Source organism: Acanthaster planci, linkage group LG03 (genome assembly GCF_054643075.1).
Source record: "Acanthaster planci isolate LZ-2023a linkage group LG03, COTS_SCS, whole genome shotgun sequence".
Classification (NCBI taxonomy): Eukaryota; Metazoa; Echinodermata; class Asteroidea; order Valvatida; family Acanthasteridae; genus Acanthaster; species Acanthaster planci.
This window is the reverse complement of record NC_141779.1, coordinates 7,563,073-7,584,136: the sequence shown is the minus strand read 5'-3', so window position 1 is coordinate 7,584,136 and position 21,064 is coordinate 7,563,073. Positions and strand designations below refer to the sequence as shown.

At 41.6% G+C, this 21,064-nt stretch overlaps 1 protein-coding gene across 3 annotated transcripts in view; it reads left to right on the top strand.

Moving 5' to 3' along the window:
* LOC147799597 (hyccin-like) overlaps positions 1-16,343 on the top strand; it is a 34,619-nt gene extending 18,276 nt beyond the window's left edge. For all 3 annotated transcript variants that reach the window (XM_087134357.1, XM_087134356.1, XM_087134358.1), the window contains 7 exons: positions 512-592; positions 7,028-7,140; positions 9,309-9,404; positions 10,627-10,791; positions 11,553-11,640; positions 11,799-11,952; positions 14,653-16,343. In XM_087134357.1, coding sequence (XP_086990483.1) covers positions 512-592; positions 7,028-7,140; positions 9,309-9,404; positions 10,627-10,791; positions 11,553-11,640; positions 11,799-11,952; positions 14,653-15,056 — 1,101 coding nt within the window. In that variant the 3' untranslated portion in view covers positions 15,057-16,343. The remainder of the gene's footprint in view (positions 1-511; positions 593-7,027; positions 7,141-9,308; positions 9,405-10,626; positions 10,792-11,552; positions 11,641-11,798; positions 11,953-14,652) is intronic.
* Positions 16,344-21,064: the final 4,721 nt, after the last annotated feature.

Here is a 21,064-nt window from a genome sequence, read left to right as displayed (position 1 = left end):
TTTGGCAGGTGGCCTTCGTGGCCAAGCGAGGCTGGAATTCTTGGAGTTGGCTTTCGGAAAAAAATTTCCATCGTCAAGGGGTTAAGGTCATGTGGGTTGTTTGGGTCAATTAAGGTAATTTATTTTCTTTTTTCTGATTTTGAAAATTTTGGGGGGAAAATTTTGCTCATCTTTCTCTAATGGTTGTTCACTCTACATGTATTATTCATTGTGTCAAAAGCATATGAGACAGGGAATATTGGACATATGGGAATACCATACTTTAATTCCACTGATCATACCAACAATTTGTTGCATGACTATCCATCATTACACTTCAGTCCTACTAAAGATCGTACACTACGTTGAATTTCATAAGATTGACTCTTAGCTCATGGAGAGTGAACTCTGGGGTCTGCTGACTAGGATCATGTTATCACACAGAGGAATCTCATGGAGTTCCAAGTTGTTTGACAAGTATTTGTACACATATATGTGATGTGATCTTCATGAGTTACATGTTTAACTGCAGGAAGTGGTTGAACCTGATGGCATTTCTAGAATAGAGTCCTTCACTGTCCCTACTCTTGCAAAGCCATCCATTTATCATGAGGTATGTTACCCTGGTGGTAAGGGGGGGCGGAGGTGATTGTTTCATTAAGGTCAAAAGATTTAAACTTCATACACTTTTGTGGTGTGCTGAAAGTTTAAACATAATATAATATAAACTTGAATGGAAGTTTTGTGAAAAGAAAGTGACGTCCAAAACTTAAGATATTCAATTTTAAAAAGTCCATTTTTGGCAGTGTTGAAGAGACCAACACAAGACTAGACCAGGGCCCAAGAAACAAAATTGTTTTGCTGACATTTATACAAAACTTTGCTTATTGGTAAGTGTATATCACAGCAAACATTTCATGGTTGCTGTACTTAGCACAAAAAAGTATGCCAGCATTGAGATTTCCATTGTTATGTCACCGAGTTAAGCAAATTTTTCCTTCAAGTGCCTTTTGCTGTGTTTACTGCTTTAGGGTCCCCATGAAATACCGGTACACTGAGCCTCTGTTTGTGTAAACTTGAGTGCTTCTCAGTGCCGTGAAATTGGGCCCAGACAAAACCATCACAAACAGCAGGGTGAACAATGACGTGTACTGCCTTCAACCTGCCCAGATTACCAATACTACTTGCATAGTTCCCTAGACCATTACACCATTTGCTAAATTTTCATTCCACCAGTAGTGCATCCTCATCTCACACAATGCCTAATGGAATGGTCGCCATGTTCTTCTTTTTCTTAGTGCCGTTACGAACGGACATGTTTTTGAGAGTTTTTGTTCACTATAAGTTCTGTGTCACTTCTCAATCAACTACTACTTCCTAATAAACTATTCTTGATTGTTATAAAGCTTGTGGTAAGACTGTTCCTTTTTTGACACCTTTTCACTGCCTTTTGTTATCGTTGTGCATGTATAGGTGTGTATTGTCTCCATTTGTGAGTGTAATAAAGCTTACGATGAGACTTTCTTCCGTGTCACTTCTACATGTACATGTATATGCAGTCATTGTACTGCATTTATGGGTGTGTTTTTTTAGCATCTCTTAATTATGACGAAATAAAGATTGTGCTAGAATGTCACCTTTCACTGCATTTACATGTAGTTATTGCTGTATGTGCGTATGTGTTTTTCTTTTGTTTCTATCTCTGTATATGTGTTATGTTAGGTCACGCATTCACAGACCAGGAGACTTTGGAACAAAGTATGGCTAAGTTGTCAGTGGCATCTTCCCATTACCGTCCTGCCAGGGATTCTGCATTACATGTAGCTACAACAACCGGGCCCGGGCCCATAGTCAGGCTGCTCAACCCACTGTGCCTGTCCTGAATTCTGGTGACCCTCACACAATGGCACCCCCCCCGATGGGTACTCAACACTCTTGCACAGGGCTGCAAGCCAGACTTCACAAGTCACCCTCTGTCGAACATGATCCTCTGGCCGACTCCTATCCCAACCGACCAAGCCAGACAATGAACTTTTGCATCGGAGATAATAGACCTTCTCCAAAAACAGGCCATCCTGCGGGTCCCACATTGCCTCATGAAAAAGGGTTTTATGTCTATTTTCTTCCTCAGCCTGAAGAAGGAGACCGGGAAAGTGGAGATCAATCTGAAACCCCTCAAGTTCATTTGACCAAAGAGGTTTTAGATGGAGTCTCTCGTAGTCTCGGTGTGGACATCCTTGATCGACTTGAAGGACGCCTACCTACGTATTCCCATCCAGACTGACAATCGCAAATTCCTCCGGTTCTCGTTCTCTGAGAGTATCACCAGAGTGGTAAAGACCGTGGGAGTACACCTTTGTTATTCCCACATCCTCATTTTCCTGTACATAATTGGCTAATTATTGGCTGCTCTAAAAACAAGGCTTTCGCCGCCACCGAAGCCACGTACAATCTTACATCTCCACTGGGACAAATCCAGACCACTCCATCCTAGAAACCGACCTACCTTGTGGTGACCCTTGATCTCTGCAATGGTATTGCCATGCATGCAGATGATCTAGTAGACAACCTATAACAGTGCTTCACCATGTTTCAAGAACAGCAACAGGTGAACACAAAGAACATGGCTCCATCTCCTGGGGTTGATGACCAGCCTCATAAATCTGGTCCCCTGGTGTTGTTTCCCCATAAGGCGGCAGGCCTCTCCAACTTTTCCTCCTGACTCACTCTCATTAGCTCCAATAACAGGATGATAATGAGCGAATGGTGGTGGTCAGTGAAAAGACAATGAAAAAATGTTCAGTTTTAGAGGTGGGAGGAAAACCCTGGATAAATGTTTCAGGGAAACTCACGGACTCAGGTGAAGACTGAAAACCCATTCCACATGTGTACGGAGCCACATTCGATTCCAGGCCCCCAAAGGTGGTAGGCGAGGAAAGAAACACTACACTAACCTGACTAACTTGACAAGCTGAGCAGGGACTCTCTTAATTTGCAGATCTTGATGTCAGCCCTGGCTCTTCCACTCTTCCAACCTTTGGGGTTCCTCAATCAACCTTTTGGAACTACAGGCAGGCTCCAAAGCCCTCCTACACTCCCACTCATCCATAGAAGGCAAGACGATCCTGGTCTGATCAGACAATGCAACAGCCATCGCATATATCAACCATCAGGGAGCACACGCTCCCCTTGGCTGTGCCTCTGACGTGGTATCTTCTTCACTGGACCGTAGAACACTCCATTGGTCTATGATGAGCCAAATACATTGCCGGAGTGGAGAACAGCCTGGCGGATGCTCGCTTGGGGCGTGGTCTGTCCTATAATAGTGGACACTTCAACCTGAGGTAGTCAAGACACTATTCTATGTGATCGACAGTCCTCATGTAGATTATCTTTGTGCCCCACCTAAGCACCCAACTCCTGACCTTCTGCACTCGATATCCACATCCCGGAGCATGGGTAACCAACGCACTACACGTCTCCTGCAAAGGACTTCTAGCGTACACATTCCCATCTTTGTCACTCATCCCCAGAGCACTGTCAGGACAGGACAGCTGTTGCATCCTCCTCATCGCCCTGTTCTGGCCGAGGCAACCATGGTTTTCCCTGCATAGTCAGACTACTAGTCAACATTTCCCTGATCCTACCACTTTGTCTGGATGTCATATTCCACCCTTAGTCTCACATCCTGCATCCGGACCCATCTCACCTACACCTAACCTGCTGGACATTGTCCAAAGATCGTTCCAAGAGGTAGGCCTTTCTCGAGACACTACTGCCTTGGCCACCAGGGGCCATCAGTTGTCAATGAGAAAGATCTACAACAGCCGAATATGGCATTTCGATTCATGGTGTAAAGGCAAGCTACAGATCCGCCAAGGCACCTCTTTCAGTCGTAGCTGACTTCCTTATGCACCTTTTCGACTGGCCTCTTGGTGTCCACGATCAGAAACTGCCATTCAGCCACAGCGGCTGTCCAGCGAGGCTTCTGAGGCAGTTCGACCATCTCTGTTGCCCATTAACTCAGTGATCCATCACCTTCTGAGGGGAATGTTTGTGGAATGCCCTTTGTCTAAGAAACTCATCCCGTCCTGGAACCTACCGGATGTTCTGCTACTCCTGGCTGGCCTTCCGTTTGAACCTTCTAGATAGGCCTCTCTCAGGTTTGGGCCTTCTCATTAAAGTATCAACCTGGCTTTCCTCCTAGCTGTTGTTACTTCACAAAGGGGCTGTGAAATCAAAGTTCTCTCCATATCAGATAGCCACATAAGGGACGGTGATCATTTAGATCTGATATGGAAAGGGCCCGATCCTAACCAGTCGGGTATTAAACCAGGCTGATACTCAGGCTGCCCTAGTCCGGTACACAGGCTTGTCTGACCTGTGCCCTTTGAAGTCAGTTAGGTGTATCAGTTTATTGCCCCTCAGAGAACAGCAAGAGCTGAACAAAAGAAGACTTTAATACCGGATTAAAGCCTGCTAGCAAGAGTTGGCTTGACGTGGATTGGATTATTTTGACTATTAACACATGCGTTGTTTGAAACTTTGTAATATTGCATATCTCGATTCTTTTGAAGTAATAGGTATTAAGAAAGAATAAAGAATGTTTAACTTCCTAAGGTATGCAGTGCCAGCGTTTGCATCGAGGTGTGATATTTTTCAAGTGTAATGCTGCATGCAATAAGAGCACTCCACCAATGTTCTGGATCGGGCTTGGTCCAGAATTCTTAGCTGAACGTTATTTTCGGATGAGTACCTTCATGTTCTGACTGCCGGGTGTACCATCGTACGTAAGCATGCAATATCAGCGATTTTCAGACATGCTCAAACGACATACCTTTCAACGAAAATAAGCACTAACTCTTTTCAACTTCCATTAAACCAAACGCGAACAGAATGACTCATTTATATACGTGTTAGATACTGTGGCAGGAAAAAGTTTATACATTCTATACATCCGATAACTCAAACCATAGTGGATAATAAATTCGAAATTCAAGCCAACGGAAGTTCCCGAGTTTTGCTCACACGTACATGTACATGAACAGGAAACACTACTGGCCTCCATGGTGACTATTGGAGACATTTTAAGTGGTTGTTTCTTTATTTCCAGTGATCATTTTGAACAGAACAAAATCCCAGAATAATTCATTTATATCCAGGAATTGATGCCTTGGGTTTCAAAGGCATTTGAGAGCATTTTTTCAGTGACTTCGGTTATCATTTTTCATTCAGAGGGTGTTAAAACCAAAAGAATATAGGTCACAAGTAAATATATCAAACAAGGGGTACATGCATAAGAGTCACAGGGCTAGCAAAGTATTGGTAAATGTGTTGGTTTAAGGTGGAATTGTTTGCAAAACCGCATGGCAGGGGCTTTGATGTGCCAGTGAGGGAGGCTCCATTGTTATGCGTGAGATAAAAACTTCAAACAATAGACTCCAGGATGGAAGAGTGTTTGATCAACCGCCAGACCAGTCTCCAAGTCCGGTGGCTTGTCCGGTATTAAGGGGGGTTTTGCTACCAGACTAGCTTACCTGAGGGCCTTCCCTTACTGGATCTAAATTGTCACGCGTACCTAAGATGGGAACCACTCGAGTTAAGATTTTTTCTGGAAGTAGGGTTCCTTGCAAAAAATCAGACACCTTTCTTCCAGATATTTTTGTTCCCCGGATCTTTTTGTTCTGCAATCCAGTCACACTCAAACTCTGGTACCCTGTTTGGATGCTGAAGTGGTACATGAAAAGGATGAAGGACATCAGGGGATCCACCTCCCAACAACTCATTACCACTACACTGCCTCACGACCCAACCTCCAGGGACATGATGGCCAGGCGGGTTGTCTCCGCAATTAAGTTTACCAATGAAGATTGGCCTACCACCCCGGATGAGCAATGCACACTTCATGAATCCCATAATGTCTGGGCTGTGTCCTCCTGGACCTATTATAAAGGGATTCCTATAACTGACATTCGTAAAGTGGCATACTGGAAATCTCCCTAAACATTTATCTCTTGTTTTCTCAGTGATGTGTTGCAGGGGGACCATTCTCATGGACTAGCTGTCCTCAGGACAGCATAGCAGTAACTCCGCCATGCTGGCCATTCCAAACCCCTGCAAGAGACTATCATTAAATTCAAGCAACCTGTTACAGTGAGTCAGGGTTTTACCCCCTTTTAAGTTGATAGTCCCTTATACTCAAAATATCTTTGGATTATCTCCTACGTACTTCATGATTGTGCAAGCTCGCCTACCCACCTTCCTCAGGTGCGGTGTTACTCTGCAAATGCATTGGTAATCTGAGTAGGTTGACGGCAGTAGACTCTCCCCCACCTAGAGTGGGCCAAGTCTACTAGAGAATACCTATCCAGATTATCGCTCTCATTCCCTTCCTCCCCACTCGGCCTTGATGCTCATGCACTTCGTAGAGAGGAAGAACATGGCGACTGTTCTGCTAGGTATTGTGGGAGTTGAGGGTGCACTATTGGTTGATCATTGGCCTTGGGAAATATGCAATTAGTATTGGTAATTTGAGTAAGTGTTCTTAAGTAGATTCGACCCACTTGGGGGGGGGGAGAATTTGTATTGCTCGTGACTTGAATTCAGATTGGAGGTCTTGTGTTGATCTTGTGAATGTCTAAAGAGTGTTGTCTACAATACTGATGTTTGTGGTAATTGTTGACATGCTTATTTGTGTCGTATTTACACGTGCCTTCATATTCAGTTCTTATATTGCCATTTGCAAGAGTGTTTTATACTCTTTTTGGCTATGTGCACTTTTATATATTATTACCAAATCATCCTGGAAGTGTGAGTGTTTATGCAACTTGTCAAAGCACAAGCAATTGCTAGAAAGTGACATCGAAGTGAGCAGGAGCACACTTAAATAGCATGGAAAGAGTGGGAAAATCATTCAAAATGTTAAATTTATAACTTGCAATTATTGTATCATTCATAGGCACAAATGTTTGCAAGGAATAGTTTTTCTTCAAAGTCATGTCATGGCCCTTTTATCACTTATGGCTTTTTTCACCTTCATGTGTTACAGCCCGTCAGCCAGTTAGCACTGACAGAAAATGTACTTTCATACCAGCAAAGTAACCATCGTCTGGTGACCAGGGGGCCTCTGTCTCAGGTCAATGCACTGACCATTAAAAACAGGTAGGAAGTGGGAGGAATACATATAGCTAGGTTAAACCAGCCACCCACAGCGCACTTTGTCAACTACTGAGAGACGCCATTAACCACGATGCGTAATTCATTATGCATACGTACTACACATTCATCCTCTTGCACAGACACAGCAGCTGTAACATTTTGCAAGTTGCAAACTTTATGTTCAAATTTGTGTTTGTTAATAATAACCAACTGCGCATTCCAAACGCATTTGCATTGCATATCGCAGAGTGACAACTGATGATTGAAGATAGAAGATTAGTTGGAACAAAGGGGTTGATCGAAAGATTGAGATTTTTCACAGCTAGATTTGATTTTATTAGCATATTGACTGCTGACTACATGTATGAATACATGCATACTCGTGGTCGCAGGTGTACCAGATTCTGCCATGACAGGTACATGTACATTTGTGGGAAATGAAATGCTGTTGTGATGTAAACTGAATACACTGGCATCACTGAAGAACACAAATACGTTGCTGGCAGTGTTGAGGACATACATCTGTAAAATGCACACACTCAGACATCTGAAGGGTACCTGTTAAATATGTGTGCAATGCATACAACGCTTGGCAAATGGGAACGTCCCTTTGAAATTATGCGCGGCAGTCAACGTGTTAAAGGAACAATGTGCTTAAGTTTTCTTCGAATCAATAAGGGTGTGTAAAGAACTCTCTGCATTCTTCTTGCATACATGCAAGATGCATGTAAGGATGGATCCAGAACCAAAGTTTTGGGAGTGGGTAGGGTGGGGAGGAGGGGACAAATTTTGGGGGGGGGGAATATTGGAATACCGGTATTTTTCATATAACGTTTCAAGGCCTCCCTAAGGGGTGAGGCTACATTAACCAGGGCTTTTTAGGTGTTTTTTGAAGGAAGGGAAACGAAAAAGGCCCAAATATTTACCATTCATTTTTCAAAAGAAAAACTGTTGACTTGAGGGGTGGTTGATCCGTCCTCTGGTGTTTGGCCTGTAGTTCTTGGAAAAATAAGGTTACTCAAGTTATAAAAGAAGTCATTGCAGCAATACTTTTTAAGGAACAGGATACTATGTTCCAGCATTGGAATGTGACATAGTTGTGTTCAAGGTGGACTGTTTAAGCAATCATGAACAAGTTCAGTATCTTTATAGGTTAAATTTGTAACATGTGTGTTCATAAACTGGTACAGTTTCTGGAATAAATTATGTTTGTGTTATGTAGACGTTGCTGTGAAAAAATTTCAACTATATGTAACCCCATCTCCCCTACTGTTAGATAATAATTGTGTGCAAAATATTAACTAAAGTTGGAAAGTGGTCTCTTGTAGACAAACAGTGATTATTGTAGTTTTTGTACCCATGATTGAGCAATTATTGAAAGTGAAGAAGACAGTAAAATGCAATCAACTAATTATCTCAAGATAGTCTGATTCTTTCTGCAAGAAATAGTTCAATTCTGAAGTATTGTATTCCTGTATCTATCTTCAGTTCTTGATCAATAGTGCCAGCTTTAATATGTGGACTTTTGCTTGGCTTGCTTTCTTGAATTTTCCTCCCAATTAATTGAATTTTTTCTCTACTGGCATATTTGTCAGTCTTATTTAAAACCAAAAGTCACAGGATGTATTATATGGAGATCTATTCTTTGTCATAAATCACTGTAAAGGCAATTGAAGGCATAGAGGTCTAATGAAATTATGGCTAGTTTTTTGTGCTAAATCAGCATAATTGCATTGCGACTTCTATTCGTGTATTTTGTACTTCATGTGTGTATGCAAGCCAATAACCGTGAAAAATTGAAGGTTGCTGTATAAATGATAACAGTATTCTGTCTTGAGCTTTGATTTAAAAATTTGGCAGAGATGTTCTTGTCTGTATGATTTGTAATAGCAAGGAAAATCGATGAGCCAAAATCAAGCTTAAAATGGGGAAAGAGTTCCATGAGAAAAGTGCAGAGAACGTGACAATGTAAAGAACAGATGACTGCTTACAGTATTCTGAACTGCTGTATAGTGTGATCCTGTCAATGCACGTACATGTAGGATTGATGAAAGTATTAGATCATTGCCAACACTTCTGCGTGCAGTCATAGCAGAAATGTTTTATGTGCATGACAGTTGTAGTATACATGTAAATACAAAAGACAATAACAGTCAGTAATTGTTTTTCAGGTTCAGTGTGCTTACCCACGTTATGTCGGAGTACAATGCAGATATTGGATTTCTATCTCCTGTGTCTCATGCATTTTTCTGCAAGATTTGCTCAAAGTAAGAAAGTTCACTTGAGTTTTGAGTAAGTTTAATGTGGCAAGAAATCAATATTGGTTACCGGGAGCATCTTAGACACCAGCCGCTTCCCTCTTTTTGTTCGTAGCTAATACTTATTGATTGGATGGACAAAATTGAATTGTGAATTTTCAAAATTTGCAGAAAATTATTACTTCAGAAGATAAACATTAACCACTCCCTGCCGGGGATTCCGGATCCGGACACGTATGCTTTATATAGGTGGCCAGGGTCTCCGACGGAACTCGGACAAAGGGAACAGACTCTTGTAACAAAAGACTGAACTGGGAACAAAATACCAGGCTGCTGGGAAATGCCAACATTTTTCCACTCTCAAATGTGGAGATAATCCAGCCTTGTTTTGAAACAGTATACCATGGTTTGGGGCATTTAGAGTGAGCGGATTACCACCGGAAACAACAGCACTTCACGACCGCATCAATGAGCCACACAGCACCGCTGCAGTCTACTCTGGCCCCTATTGAAAAGAGGTCAGCAGCACACTGAGCCAGGTTCGTGAACAAAAGAAAGTTATATAACACCGCACAATCTGGGCTCTTTTTACAAGGCTGCCGGCCTGGCTGAAATACTCAGGCGTCAATAGATTTTGTCTGTCAGGCTAGAAAGGCCACCAGACAGTCCTTCACATGTTTGTAAGTGTCCAGTAATTGAAGATAGGAATTGTTAAAGAATTTTGAAAACAGAACAAAATGATAAATATCCCAGCCCAGCATCATCAACACTGATAACTGCCCTGGCAGGAAGTGGTTAATTGGTATTGTCAAATAAAATACTCGCCATAATACTGATAACTGGTGTGGAACACTGCCAGATCAGATTTTTTCATAGAAAACTGTAGAGAGCTGGATAGTGTCTTGTGCTCCCAGGAGTGTCTGGATGTCTAGTTGGTTCAGCTGGCTAATAACTTGCCTTTTGTTATATTTGAAGGTGTAGATTCACTCAATGAGTGATATAGTACATGTACATCTCTGTATGCATCGCAGTACTCCAGTCGAAATCCCTTAATACTTAAGCACCATCACAAGACCAATGCAAGACCTCCAGTCCGAATTACTGTCAAAAGCTATTCAAATAAATGTCCATAAAACATTCAATTGTTGTTGCCCACCCTGTTACTTGCAACTCTTGACTATAATATTTATACATCTGTCGTAAACTCATTGTTTGATGATTCTTTCTTCAGTTTGGTTCTTTGTGGCTTCTCTGGAGCACATCTTGCATGGAAACAGAGCTCATCTTCAGACAGAGTCTCCAAACATAACCTGAACCTCGATATTCATAAAACTCCCAGAATTCCTCTTGACTCTACACTCATGTTGGAGATGTTAACTGGTATTTACTTTGTCATGTGAGTAAAGTTGAACTTTTGCAAATCATCACCTTTTGTTTTGGCCTGTTGTTACTGGTCTTGATTAGTTATCTGTCATTGGTTTATTGACACCAGAATCCACCTAATGTTGGAGTGAACCAGTGTTGGGACGACTAATTGAGATCCAGTTTTGTGTTAAACATGCAGGCCCATGGAGACATGTTGCCTGTCCCAACTTCTTTTAAGTCAACACCATACGTTAACCAGCTTGGCTGGGGGAACATTTAAAGACACCTTGCAGGCACTTCTCAGGGATGAAATCATTTTTATTGTCATGTTAGTTCTGCCATGCTGGAATCAGTTGGTCCAGGATATTGGGTTGCTGCCATCAAATCATGTGGCATATCTGTAATTGTATGATGTAGTGGTGATACTGGTTAGTGCAAACCAGTAAATGAATTCTTGTCATAAGAACTGCACTGAAGTGGGTGCATCATAGGATCACTATAGTAAATTGTAGATTGGGGTTGGTTGATACAGCTGGCATACTAAGATTGTAGAATCCAAGCACCTGCACTTTGCAAAGGCCTTTCTGTTAGTAATACCAAATAAAGTTAGACTCATTGCACCATGAACTTAATGATGTTTTCGCAGATGACTCCCCAAAAATCAGAATGCTCTTTTGAGAGCATTGAAGCCCATCCCCGTGCCTTTCATCAGGTCCCAACAGCCCCCTATACTGTTATTCCATAGCATGGCTTACAGAAGATTTCTTACCAGAATAATTCTCTCCTGCGTAGGTTCAATGGGCAAGCTTCCGCAGGAATACATGCATTAGAAGATATCCACTTCAGGGCCAACTATGAACTCTATGCAGATGTATTATTGGTAAGAAGCTTGTCATGAGAAGTGTTAGTGAGGTTGATTTTAGCGTGTTCCACATTTCAGAAGAACTGACCACATCTTGGCCCAAAAGGTACTGGTTTTGGCTAAATTTGTCCTTTATTCTCACACCTTCATGCATTTTGTTGGGATTATTTTTACAGGTGAGCAATGCCATCAAGCATTCATTGGATACTAATCCCTCAGGCAGGCCTAGTGATGGGCCTGTGGGAATCAATGTTGCTGTCACCCCTCCCTCACCCGTTGTCAAGAGATCAGCCATCACCAATGCCTCATTTAAAACCAGGAGGCAAAAAGGTACACTTTGTCTTGATCCATTGACTTGTTACATAGTTTTAATGTTACTTTCCATGAGTGAAATGACAGTAATTACTGCATTGTAATTATGAACCAGTTGGGCATTTCAAAAGGGCAAGGTCATTAGAAAACAACATGCATGGTGTTACACCATGTTCAACATGTTCAGTGCTTGTCAGCTGGCATATGGCTGCCCTGAAAGGACCCAATCTGCATGCGCATGTTGACATCCTTGAATGATCTAAATCTTGCTTCACTGTGTACACAAACTATTGAAATACCAAGCTATTGGTGCCAAGTCTTTCATGGGAAACCTTGATTAGGTTTCTGAGATGTTGACACCTTTAAAATATCTAAATACAGGGAGCTATTTAGGGAGTGGTTACTGCCCGCTGCTTAGAAGCCCTTGATGATGAGCATTGCTGTTAGGGCCTTGGCAACAGCTATGGTGGCCATAGAAACCATCTAATCATCAAACCAGCTGGTCATGACACTTCATTCATACGATTTGGTCTTCTTTGGAGGGGAATGTCAACATGGTGAATTAACTTGTGTCAGCCTGAGCATTAATCATACGTGTGTCATTGGGAAAAGTAAATATTTTTGACCCTCCTGATTATTTGGATATTTCATGAGAGCAGTGTGTCTGGATTTCATAAGAGTTGTGCCAAAATCACAAAGCCAAAATAAAATTAGGTGGAAATTCCTGGAACTGTTTGGATTACACAGGCCCTTTAAAGAGACTTTTGAGCTGCAAATTAAGAACTCTTCACTTTTTACCCATAAAGTTTTGTAAAAAAAGCAGAATTGTGTCTTTCTGGATGAAAAAAGAATTGAAATCCATATAATGTCATCTGGTCACACTTGTTGGCAATGTTTATACAAACAGCACTGTGTGTTATTCCGCAACCATTTTTTGAATTACATTTGAAAAATGTATTTGTTTCTTTGAAATATTCTCTTTTGTGAGATATTTCTCTTTTTTTAGCATACAACATAGCTTGAGGGCCGAAAGTCAACATAGTCTCCTGAGTTATCAGAAAGTGACAGCTTTTGGAATACAGTGGAACACTGCTATGCCAGACATTTGGGTATACCAAACTCCCCCCTGAACTTCCTGTGCACTTTTTCCAAAATCATTACAAATTTGCTTTACATAAAGAACCATTATTTAGAATTGATGATAGTGTAACTCAAAGTTGAAGAACATTGCACTCACGTTGGAACAACAGCCAACATAGAGCACAGTCTGTACACTTCGTTGGATAGCCTACATAAACGTAGTATGTATTGCTTGTGGTCCACTATTCTGCGCTATGCAGAACAATTCTGCGCTAACCCTTTAAGCACATAATCCGTAGTTGCGGGATGTACGCATGCCCATAGGCCAAAATTCCTTGCTAATCCGTGAAATACGTTCGCCATAAGCCAGTAAGTGTCAATTTTTCGCTTTTGGTAAGCAGTGCTGTGAAATTGGGCCCAGCTGCTGATTATGTGTTTTGACACCGGTAACTCATAGCAGAAAACGTAGCGTGGTTATCTCTACAAAGCCGGGAGATTTAACCTCAAAATCAAGAGAAGAAAAAAAATGCTGATAGACCCTTGCAGTTGTTACTGTACTTCCATTAATCTTTGATAAATATCTTGCTAGATTTGATCGTTTTCAGAAATGCTTGCCCGACATTTTGTTGCCACCTTCAGATATGACATTTGTATGTTCTTCCAAGTGCTACTTTATTAGAATGGTTCCCGGCATTGCCAATTTATTAAAGTGCTGTTTTACCTACAAGAACCAGTTTAATCACCTTGCATGCAATTTTCAAGCGATGACTCAAGGAAAACTACCAAAAAGGTGAAACATGAAAGGTGAACATAGATTTAACAAAAGACAGGAATTACTGTGTATTAAATTTTTGACTTTATTTTGCGTGGAAGTGTTGGCCTAAAAACCTCACACTGGCATGTTTTTTTGGGCAGGCCACCATACGTTTGAATGGGCTGGAGTTTGGACCATATGTTTGAATGGGCTGGAGTTCGGACCATACGTTTGAATGGGCTGGAGTTTGGACCTTATGTTTGAATAGGCTGGAGTTCGGACCATACATTTGAATGGGCCGGAGTTCGGACCATACGTTTGAATGGGCTGGAGTTTGGACCATACGTTTGAATGGGCTGGAGTTCGGAATGTGTGTGTGTGTGTCCATAACTGAAAATTACTGTACCGAACATTTTGTGTGGACCCTGTCATGTTCATTGTAGCGGTTTTCCATTGTAGTTTGTCAAGTTCTGATGCTGAGGACAGTATAATGGAGAGCTAATACCACTGATCCATTTCAATAAGGCATCCTTAATCACAGTAAAATGTTGATTACATGCTGCCATATTTTCAGATGTACCTACAGCAATGATTGACAGATACATGGTTGGTACATACATTGTACTGTTGCCCTAGTGCAGTGTACCACATGTGCATATATGATCCACGTGTCAATCCTGGCTTGTGTGTCCAGTTAACAGCAAAATAAGCAACTGACATGTGATGTTGAACGGACCACTGAGAATTTGGCTCAGAATCATGAATATGTATGAGGTGTGGTAATCTTTAATTGCTCCCGCATGTCCTCTCATTTCCCTTACCTGTTTATGATCTGTGTCTTGGGTCTAATTTTCATGATGTTGTTTTTAATATTAACCATGTAGAAACAACCATAACAGTCACTATCGAAGGAGTTGAAAAGACAGAAGCCCTAGCAAAAAGAAATGGACTTTCCCAAGAACCAAGCACCAATGAATCAGCTTCAGTTCTTTCTTCCACTGAACTGGCATATCCTCAAAGGAAAACACATGCCCAGAAGTGTGCACCCGGTGTAGATGTGACCATTGTTGATCAGTCAGGCTCTATGAAAGTGGAAACAGTGGAAATGGAAGAGGTAAGACTCGTATTAGATGTCAAACAAACAAAGAAAGACAGAAATGAATGTAACTTGTCTGAAGCCAGTCCAGATTATCCAGAGATTGTCCCTGTATCACATGTAAGAGAGTTGCATTCAGCTACTCACCGTTCTTCCAATTCATCAGGTGAGAGTTTGGAAACTAATTTATAAGCGTGTTCTTTGGCAAATTTTGTAAATTTAGTTATTCAGAAAGGATGTGTTAATTTGGTTACTGGGTATATAAAGTGGTAGACAAAGCACAGATGGAGAAAATACCTTTAAAATTTGCCATGCTGAATGGAGGAAGTCACAATAGTGCTTCTTGCAGCTACTAGCAGATAATGTTTTACGTATTTATGTTTGTATATACAAACATGTATTTGTATTTAGAAGAGTACATCCTCTTAATACAAGTCTGAGATATATCCAGAAATACTTTTCCAGAGTGACACGAGGATTTCTTACAGTTGAAAATGCTACTTGTGACACCAAAACCCACATATTCCATCTGACAGTTGGGCAACAGCATGTTGAAATATGGGTGGAATTCACTACTTTTACTCCAAAAAAGATGGTATCACATGAGCCTTGTTCTGAAAAGAACCAAAAGCAAACTACAGGACTTCGTGTATATCATTTAGAATATCGCAATTAGAATGGAATGTCTGTGAGTATACATCCTCATCGGACCTCTTCATTGACTACAAAATGAAGTTAAGCTACCGGCACACTTGCATTTGCATTTGAGTTTGTTTTAGTTTATATTAAGGTTATCTTTACACTGCAGAATATGAGGATGAAGTGTGCAACATATCATTACTTAGCCTGAGGTATTGTCTCCATTAGTGATTCATCGAGCAGTGCATTTTGTCTTAGCTTTGCCTTGAGAATGCTCAATGGATGAGCTTGGAGGCTTGTTCTGCTTCATCACCTATGTGCATGTAAAGGCTTATCTGAAAGATTACTTATAAGCTGACCACTGTGATAGTTGTTGGTACCACTTTGTTAGTTCTGAGAAAATATCTTAATTGTAGCAAAAAAGATGCATAATACCTTTAATGAACAGGTCGAATGAATGTAGTCATTCTGTAAAATTTTCAGTCAGTCCCAAAAATTGTATTTATGTCATAACTTAAAGTATTCTGTGTAGTATGAAAACTGCATGACCCAGGGTGACACTGTTCTACTGAATGGTGAGCAGCCTCAGCAAAAAGTTATTAATGCCCTGGTGTTATGCTATCTCTTGTGAATAAATGCAAATGACTGGTCGATGCAGTCACTAGTTGCCAGAACTACTTCTGAGTAACAGGCCTTTACAAGAATCTTGCACCATAGGTGTCAGTGGGAACCCCAAACATTTTTCATCCACACACTGTGTTTTTATCAAGATGCCAAGATGAGTAATACACGAAAATAAAGAGTTAAGCTTCATTGACACAAATGTGTCACAACACTGTTTGTGAAGTGCCAAATGCCTATCTTATATTAACCTGTGTTATTCTGCTATCCAAGGTAATTTGTTAAGTTATCGAAGGAATTACAAACATGGTTTCTTGTGTAAAAACAACACATTTATTTCATGTAACTTGATGCATTCCTAATTTTCTTAATCTCTTTTGACATTACTACGTCATTGATATTCTTCAGAACTTTTAATGTGGTTGCTGAAAAGATCTTGGATCTGTATTAAATTGCTAGTGGGGTAACTTGCAGTTCAAAGTGAGCCCTGCTAGGCACATCCGTGTTTGCGCCTAAGCCTATGGAAAACTTCAATTTTGTACAGCTTCTGCATTGCTAATTGCACATCTGTGTCTGTATTCAAAAATGATACATCAATGAAACTGGAGCACCAAAACCTAAGTGCCGGTAAATGAGCATTTTACACACAGATGTATGCACATTGCCTATGCTGCAGTTTCATTTGCCAAGGCTGTTTACCATTATTTCAGAATATACTGTACATGTAAGCAGTGTGGTGTATAAGCCACAGCAAATTAAGATTTAAAATGGTGTATAAGCCGCACCGCAGCACTGACGATCCAACCGTGAAGGTAACCATGCTGCGTGCTGAAGAGAAGTGCCAGTCAATAGTTCTGCTACACGTGCAATCCTAAATGTATAAGCAGAGTGCGAATGAGTGTGACCATTCAAATGTTTTTGTGGGCCAGATGATTGTCCAGTGTGGGCCGCGCAGCAGCCCTCGCCCTTTTTTTCCCAAAAGGCCAGCAAATGTTAAGCAGACGGGGATGTACATGTCTAATAAAATTTTGATAACTCAAAGTCAGTTAAATGGGAAGACCGTTTTATCTCCAAGGCCAACTTTTCTTGCCAAACGAATAGGCTTTTATGTACAAAAATACCTCCATGACTCGAAATGTCTACAACACTACACCCAGTTGTCTCAAAATTTTTGTGAAGCCAATAAAAAACACCCTTAAATTGCTTCAAAACTAATGGGTACAGGACCGCCGCAAGACCTTGCTTTGAGTCATCACACACAGAGTTTTTACATTGGAAACCGCTATGTGTTGTAGTATGCTACATATGGCACATGCACTGCACACACCAGCCCGCACAACAAATCCTGCTTTCAGGCTAGCCTTTAACTGCTACGCAGACCTATTCATGGACAGTCCAATCACTGACTCGTTCCGATAACCATGTGACCGTAGAATGTGACGTTATCCGAAAACCCAAGGGAAAACAAACCCAGAATTCTTTAGCTTGTCACAATCGGCAAAAGGACGAAAGATTTACTACACAAAAGTAAAGCCTTTAAGCAGTTGATTTTTGTTTTATCGGTTGAAACAAACCTTTAGGTAACAACAACAACAAAAAATCTCGGTAGAACTGTTGTGTGCAAAAAATACACTACAAGAATGAATAAAAAACAGGAAAATGATCACTAAAATGTTGCCACAGCAGAGCACATAAAGTTTTGTGTACAATGTGTGTATCGTGACTCCATGACTTGGGAACTTGAAGTCCAGACAACAAAACCTACGAAAACATGCACATGGTATGCACGGCCCAGGCGTGGCTTTTGTGACTGATTTTAAAATTTTCAAAAGTTGCCATGGCCGTTTTCCAATACTCAACTTCGGCTCTGTCTTAGGCTTTAACTGGGTTTTTTTACTAGCTGACTTTGAAGCTGTAAGCGCACTAATTAGTCTAATAGTGCCACAAAACATCAAATAAGATGCAAGAGAGCAAAAAATTACAGTAATCCAATTTAATTTAAAAAGCTTCAGGCCCACAATCGGGGATTGGTTTTGGGAACGAAGTCCGAAATTGAGACGAAGTTGAGTATTGGAAAACGGCCACAGTCTGTCATGGAGAACCACGAGGCTGTACCCGCATGGAGGTAGGGTTACCCGTAAGTAAACGACTTACCGGGGGGGATCATCTGGGGACAAGTTTATATTGGTGGACTTTGGTGGATGTAAAACAAGTTGTGCCCGTAGCTTACAGTTACACCTGTATCGGGATCACGACCAGTATAGGGGCGAGGACCTGACTAGGAGATTGCCAGGGCCTGTGGAGGTCGCATCATTAGTAGTGTCTGGAGAGGTGTGAGCTATTATTAAACCAGAGTCAACTTGGGCAGACGTGTCCATTTGTGTCAGTGATGCTCCCTGTGTCGCACCCTGACCTCTACCCCAGTGCGCGCCTGAGCTGCTTTCCTGCCGCACCTGGCGGTAGACTGCCCACTTGGCTGCCTCAGAGTAGACCGCTCGCTGACATCGGCCGAGGACAACCTGTATTGGGGGTTGTGTTGGTACGACCGCCACAATATATATACAGCTCTATTAATCGCTTAAGACTGGGAGCAGTCTTAACTTGACTCCATGTGCGTGCTTGTAGAACATTCGAAATCAGATATGATGAATATTGAGTAACGTAGCCTTTTCCAAGTGCAACGCACATGCACAACATACACAAACGTCAGCGCATCTTTAAAGTTCGAATTAGACGCACTCGCACAGAGTAATGGCGCATTTTTATTTACTTCTTTAGCTGACTGTTTAAAAAGGAATATTTGCCTAAAATTCGCGTAAGGACGTCCAATTTCGTATGCTTGTCTTTTAATGACTGTCTTTCTGTGCATAGGTTCAACTAAATTTTAAAAAGTTGTTTTCTTAATTAATTCAGTCAATGTTAAGTGACTTGACGGCTCTGAAGCGGCGGCTGTGGTGCACTTTGGGTACCAGTAAAATCCAATTAAAAACGTCACGGCGAAATTCATGGACCTTGTCGCAGATAGCCTGTTTTTTTACACATGTGCACGCAAAAGACAGTTGGTAAAATTGTGGTAACCAAATAACAGCTGATTTCTGTTCGTCACACGTGAAGTTGGCAGCTTGTCCGGTTTGAAATAAAAATATTACGCCGGCCTCGTTTTAGCTTTAAAGGTTCACAGAAATAGAAGCATTTAGTTCACGTGAAGTATTTCAAAATGACGATAAATATGTAACCATTTCAAAAACATAAATTCAATGTCTACCCCATTAATCGTGACCCCAAAATAAATTTAAAAAATCCTGCGTTTCCCGCCCACAAAAAATCCCCTTTTTGCCGTTTGCGCTCTGAGGCTGATTTGATGACGTAACCGGCAGAACGCCTACATAATTCGACCACCAAAAGTAGAAGCCATTACTGCGGTGGTGCAACGCTCAGGGACAGGTGGTACGCACGCGTTACAAGCCTTTTCGACTAGCAGAGTGATTTGCCAATTGCATGTGCGCGACAAGCTAAAAAATGTACGTGTGAGTGCGATGCCACTGCAGTTATGGCGTCTAGTCGGATTAGTCTATACGGTGTACATGTATGTTGCATGATTGGACACAGTACATGCAGGTTCGCACGCTTGCAATAGACACTGTAGCGATTCAAGGTAGAAATTAAAAGACACAGTCCTAGCTAGGATCTTTTTGTTCTTTCTGAGGTCACCATTAATAGGGTAGACACTGAATTTATGATGTTTTGAAATGGATACACATTTATTGTTATTGTTGTTATTTTGAAATACTTCACGTGAACTAAATGTTTTTAATTTCTGTTAACCTTTAAGTGAACCTCCCCTCTATTGAAACAAGCGACGAGTTGTGGAGTCACATAGGAGGTTTGTCTGTAAATACACTGAAGGAGATCTCGACAACGGTAGAAATTCCAACTTCAAAAACGAAAGAAAGTCTTCAGAGACGACTCAGTTACGCCGTTAAGTTAGGGTTGCCAGTATCCCCTGCGCGTAGCAAGTGAAGAGGAAGAAAGCAGACGGCAAGCAATACGTTTGCAAACTTAAGTTTGGAGAATACATCAGGCTGCCTCACCCACTTACACTGAAAGGCTGGGAAGACACTTTACGCAACATTTCCGGTTTCTGGTCACCGCGCGCGTCGCCGTAGACGTGTGCGTCGGCAAAATAAAGAATTCTTTTATTTTGCATAAAGCGATTTCCAAAAGCCGCCAAACTTACTTGACCGGCAGGAATTCTGCTACCACGTAATTTTAACGTGTTTTTGATGGGTGGGGTTGAGTAGTATGTACAGTAATGGAATCCCCCTAGGCCTCCACACCGTCCAGTCCGGCGCTCTTATCAGATAACGTCATTTGTGTATCTTTACACGAAGGCCGTGTCCGAACCAGTTGGATTCGGCTTGATATCATGCCTGATTCCATGGGAATAATTCTTTTCGAGAGACCTTTGAATAAAATCTGGTACTCCGAGTTCTTGATTCGGGCAAGCTTTTGCTTAGTTATATAAGAGACACCTTGCAACAGTACACTGTTCACAATGGATAAGTAGTGCACAAAAGAACCAGTTCATTCCAGAGACAGTGGTCGCTATGCAGTAGTAGAGAACTGACAGTTCTGGACCACACGCCCTTTTCCGCCGTTTTTAGCAAAAACCCCTGGGTAGTACATCGACTCAAAAAATCGGGGGAATCCCCTAAAAATCTGGAATTCCAGATTTCCCCCGGTACCTCATCGACCCAAAAAATCCGGCTCTAAAATACCGGGTAAATATACACCTTCTGAGCCAAAATCTCTTTCACCCACCTGCGCACCGCTCGCTACGCTCGCTCACCTTTTGACCCCGGCTGGCTAAACAACTCGTGACTGGCACCGGCCTGCACAAACAAAAAAGGGATTTCCCCTTGCGAACAAGTCTCGACTTG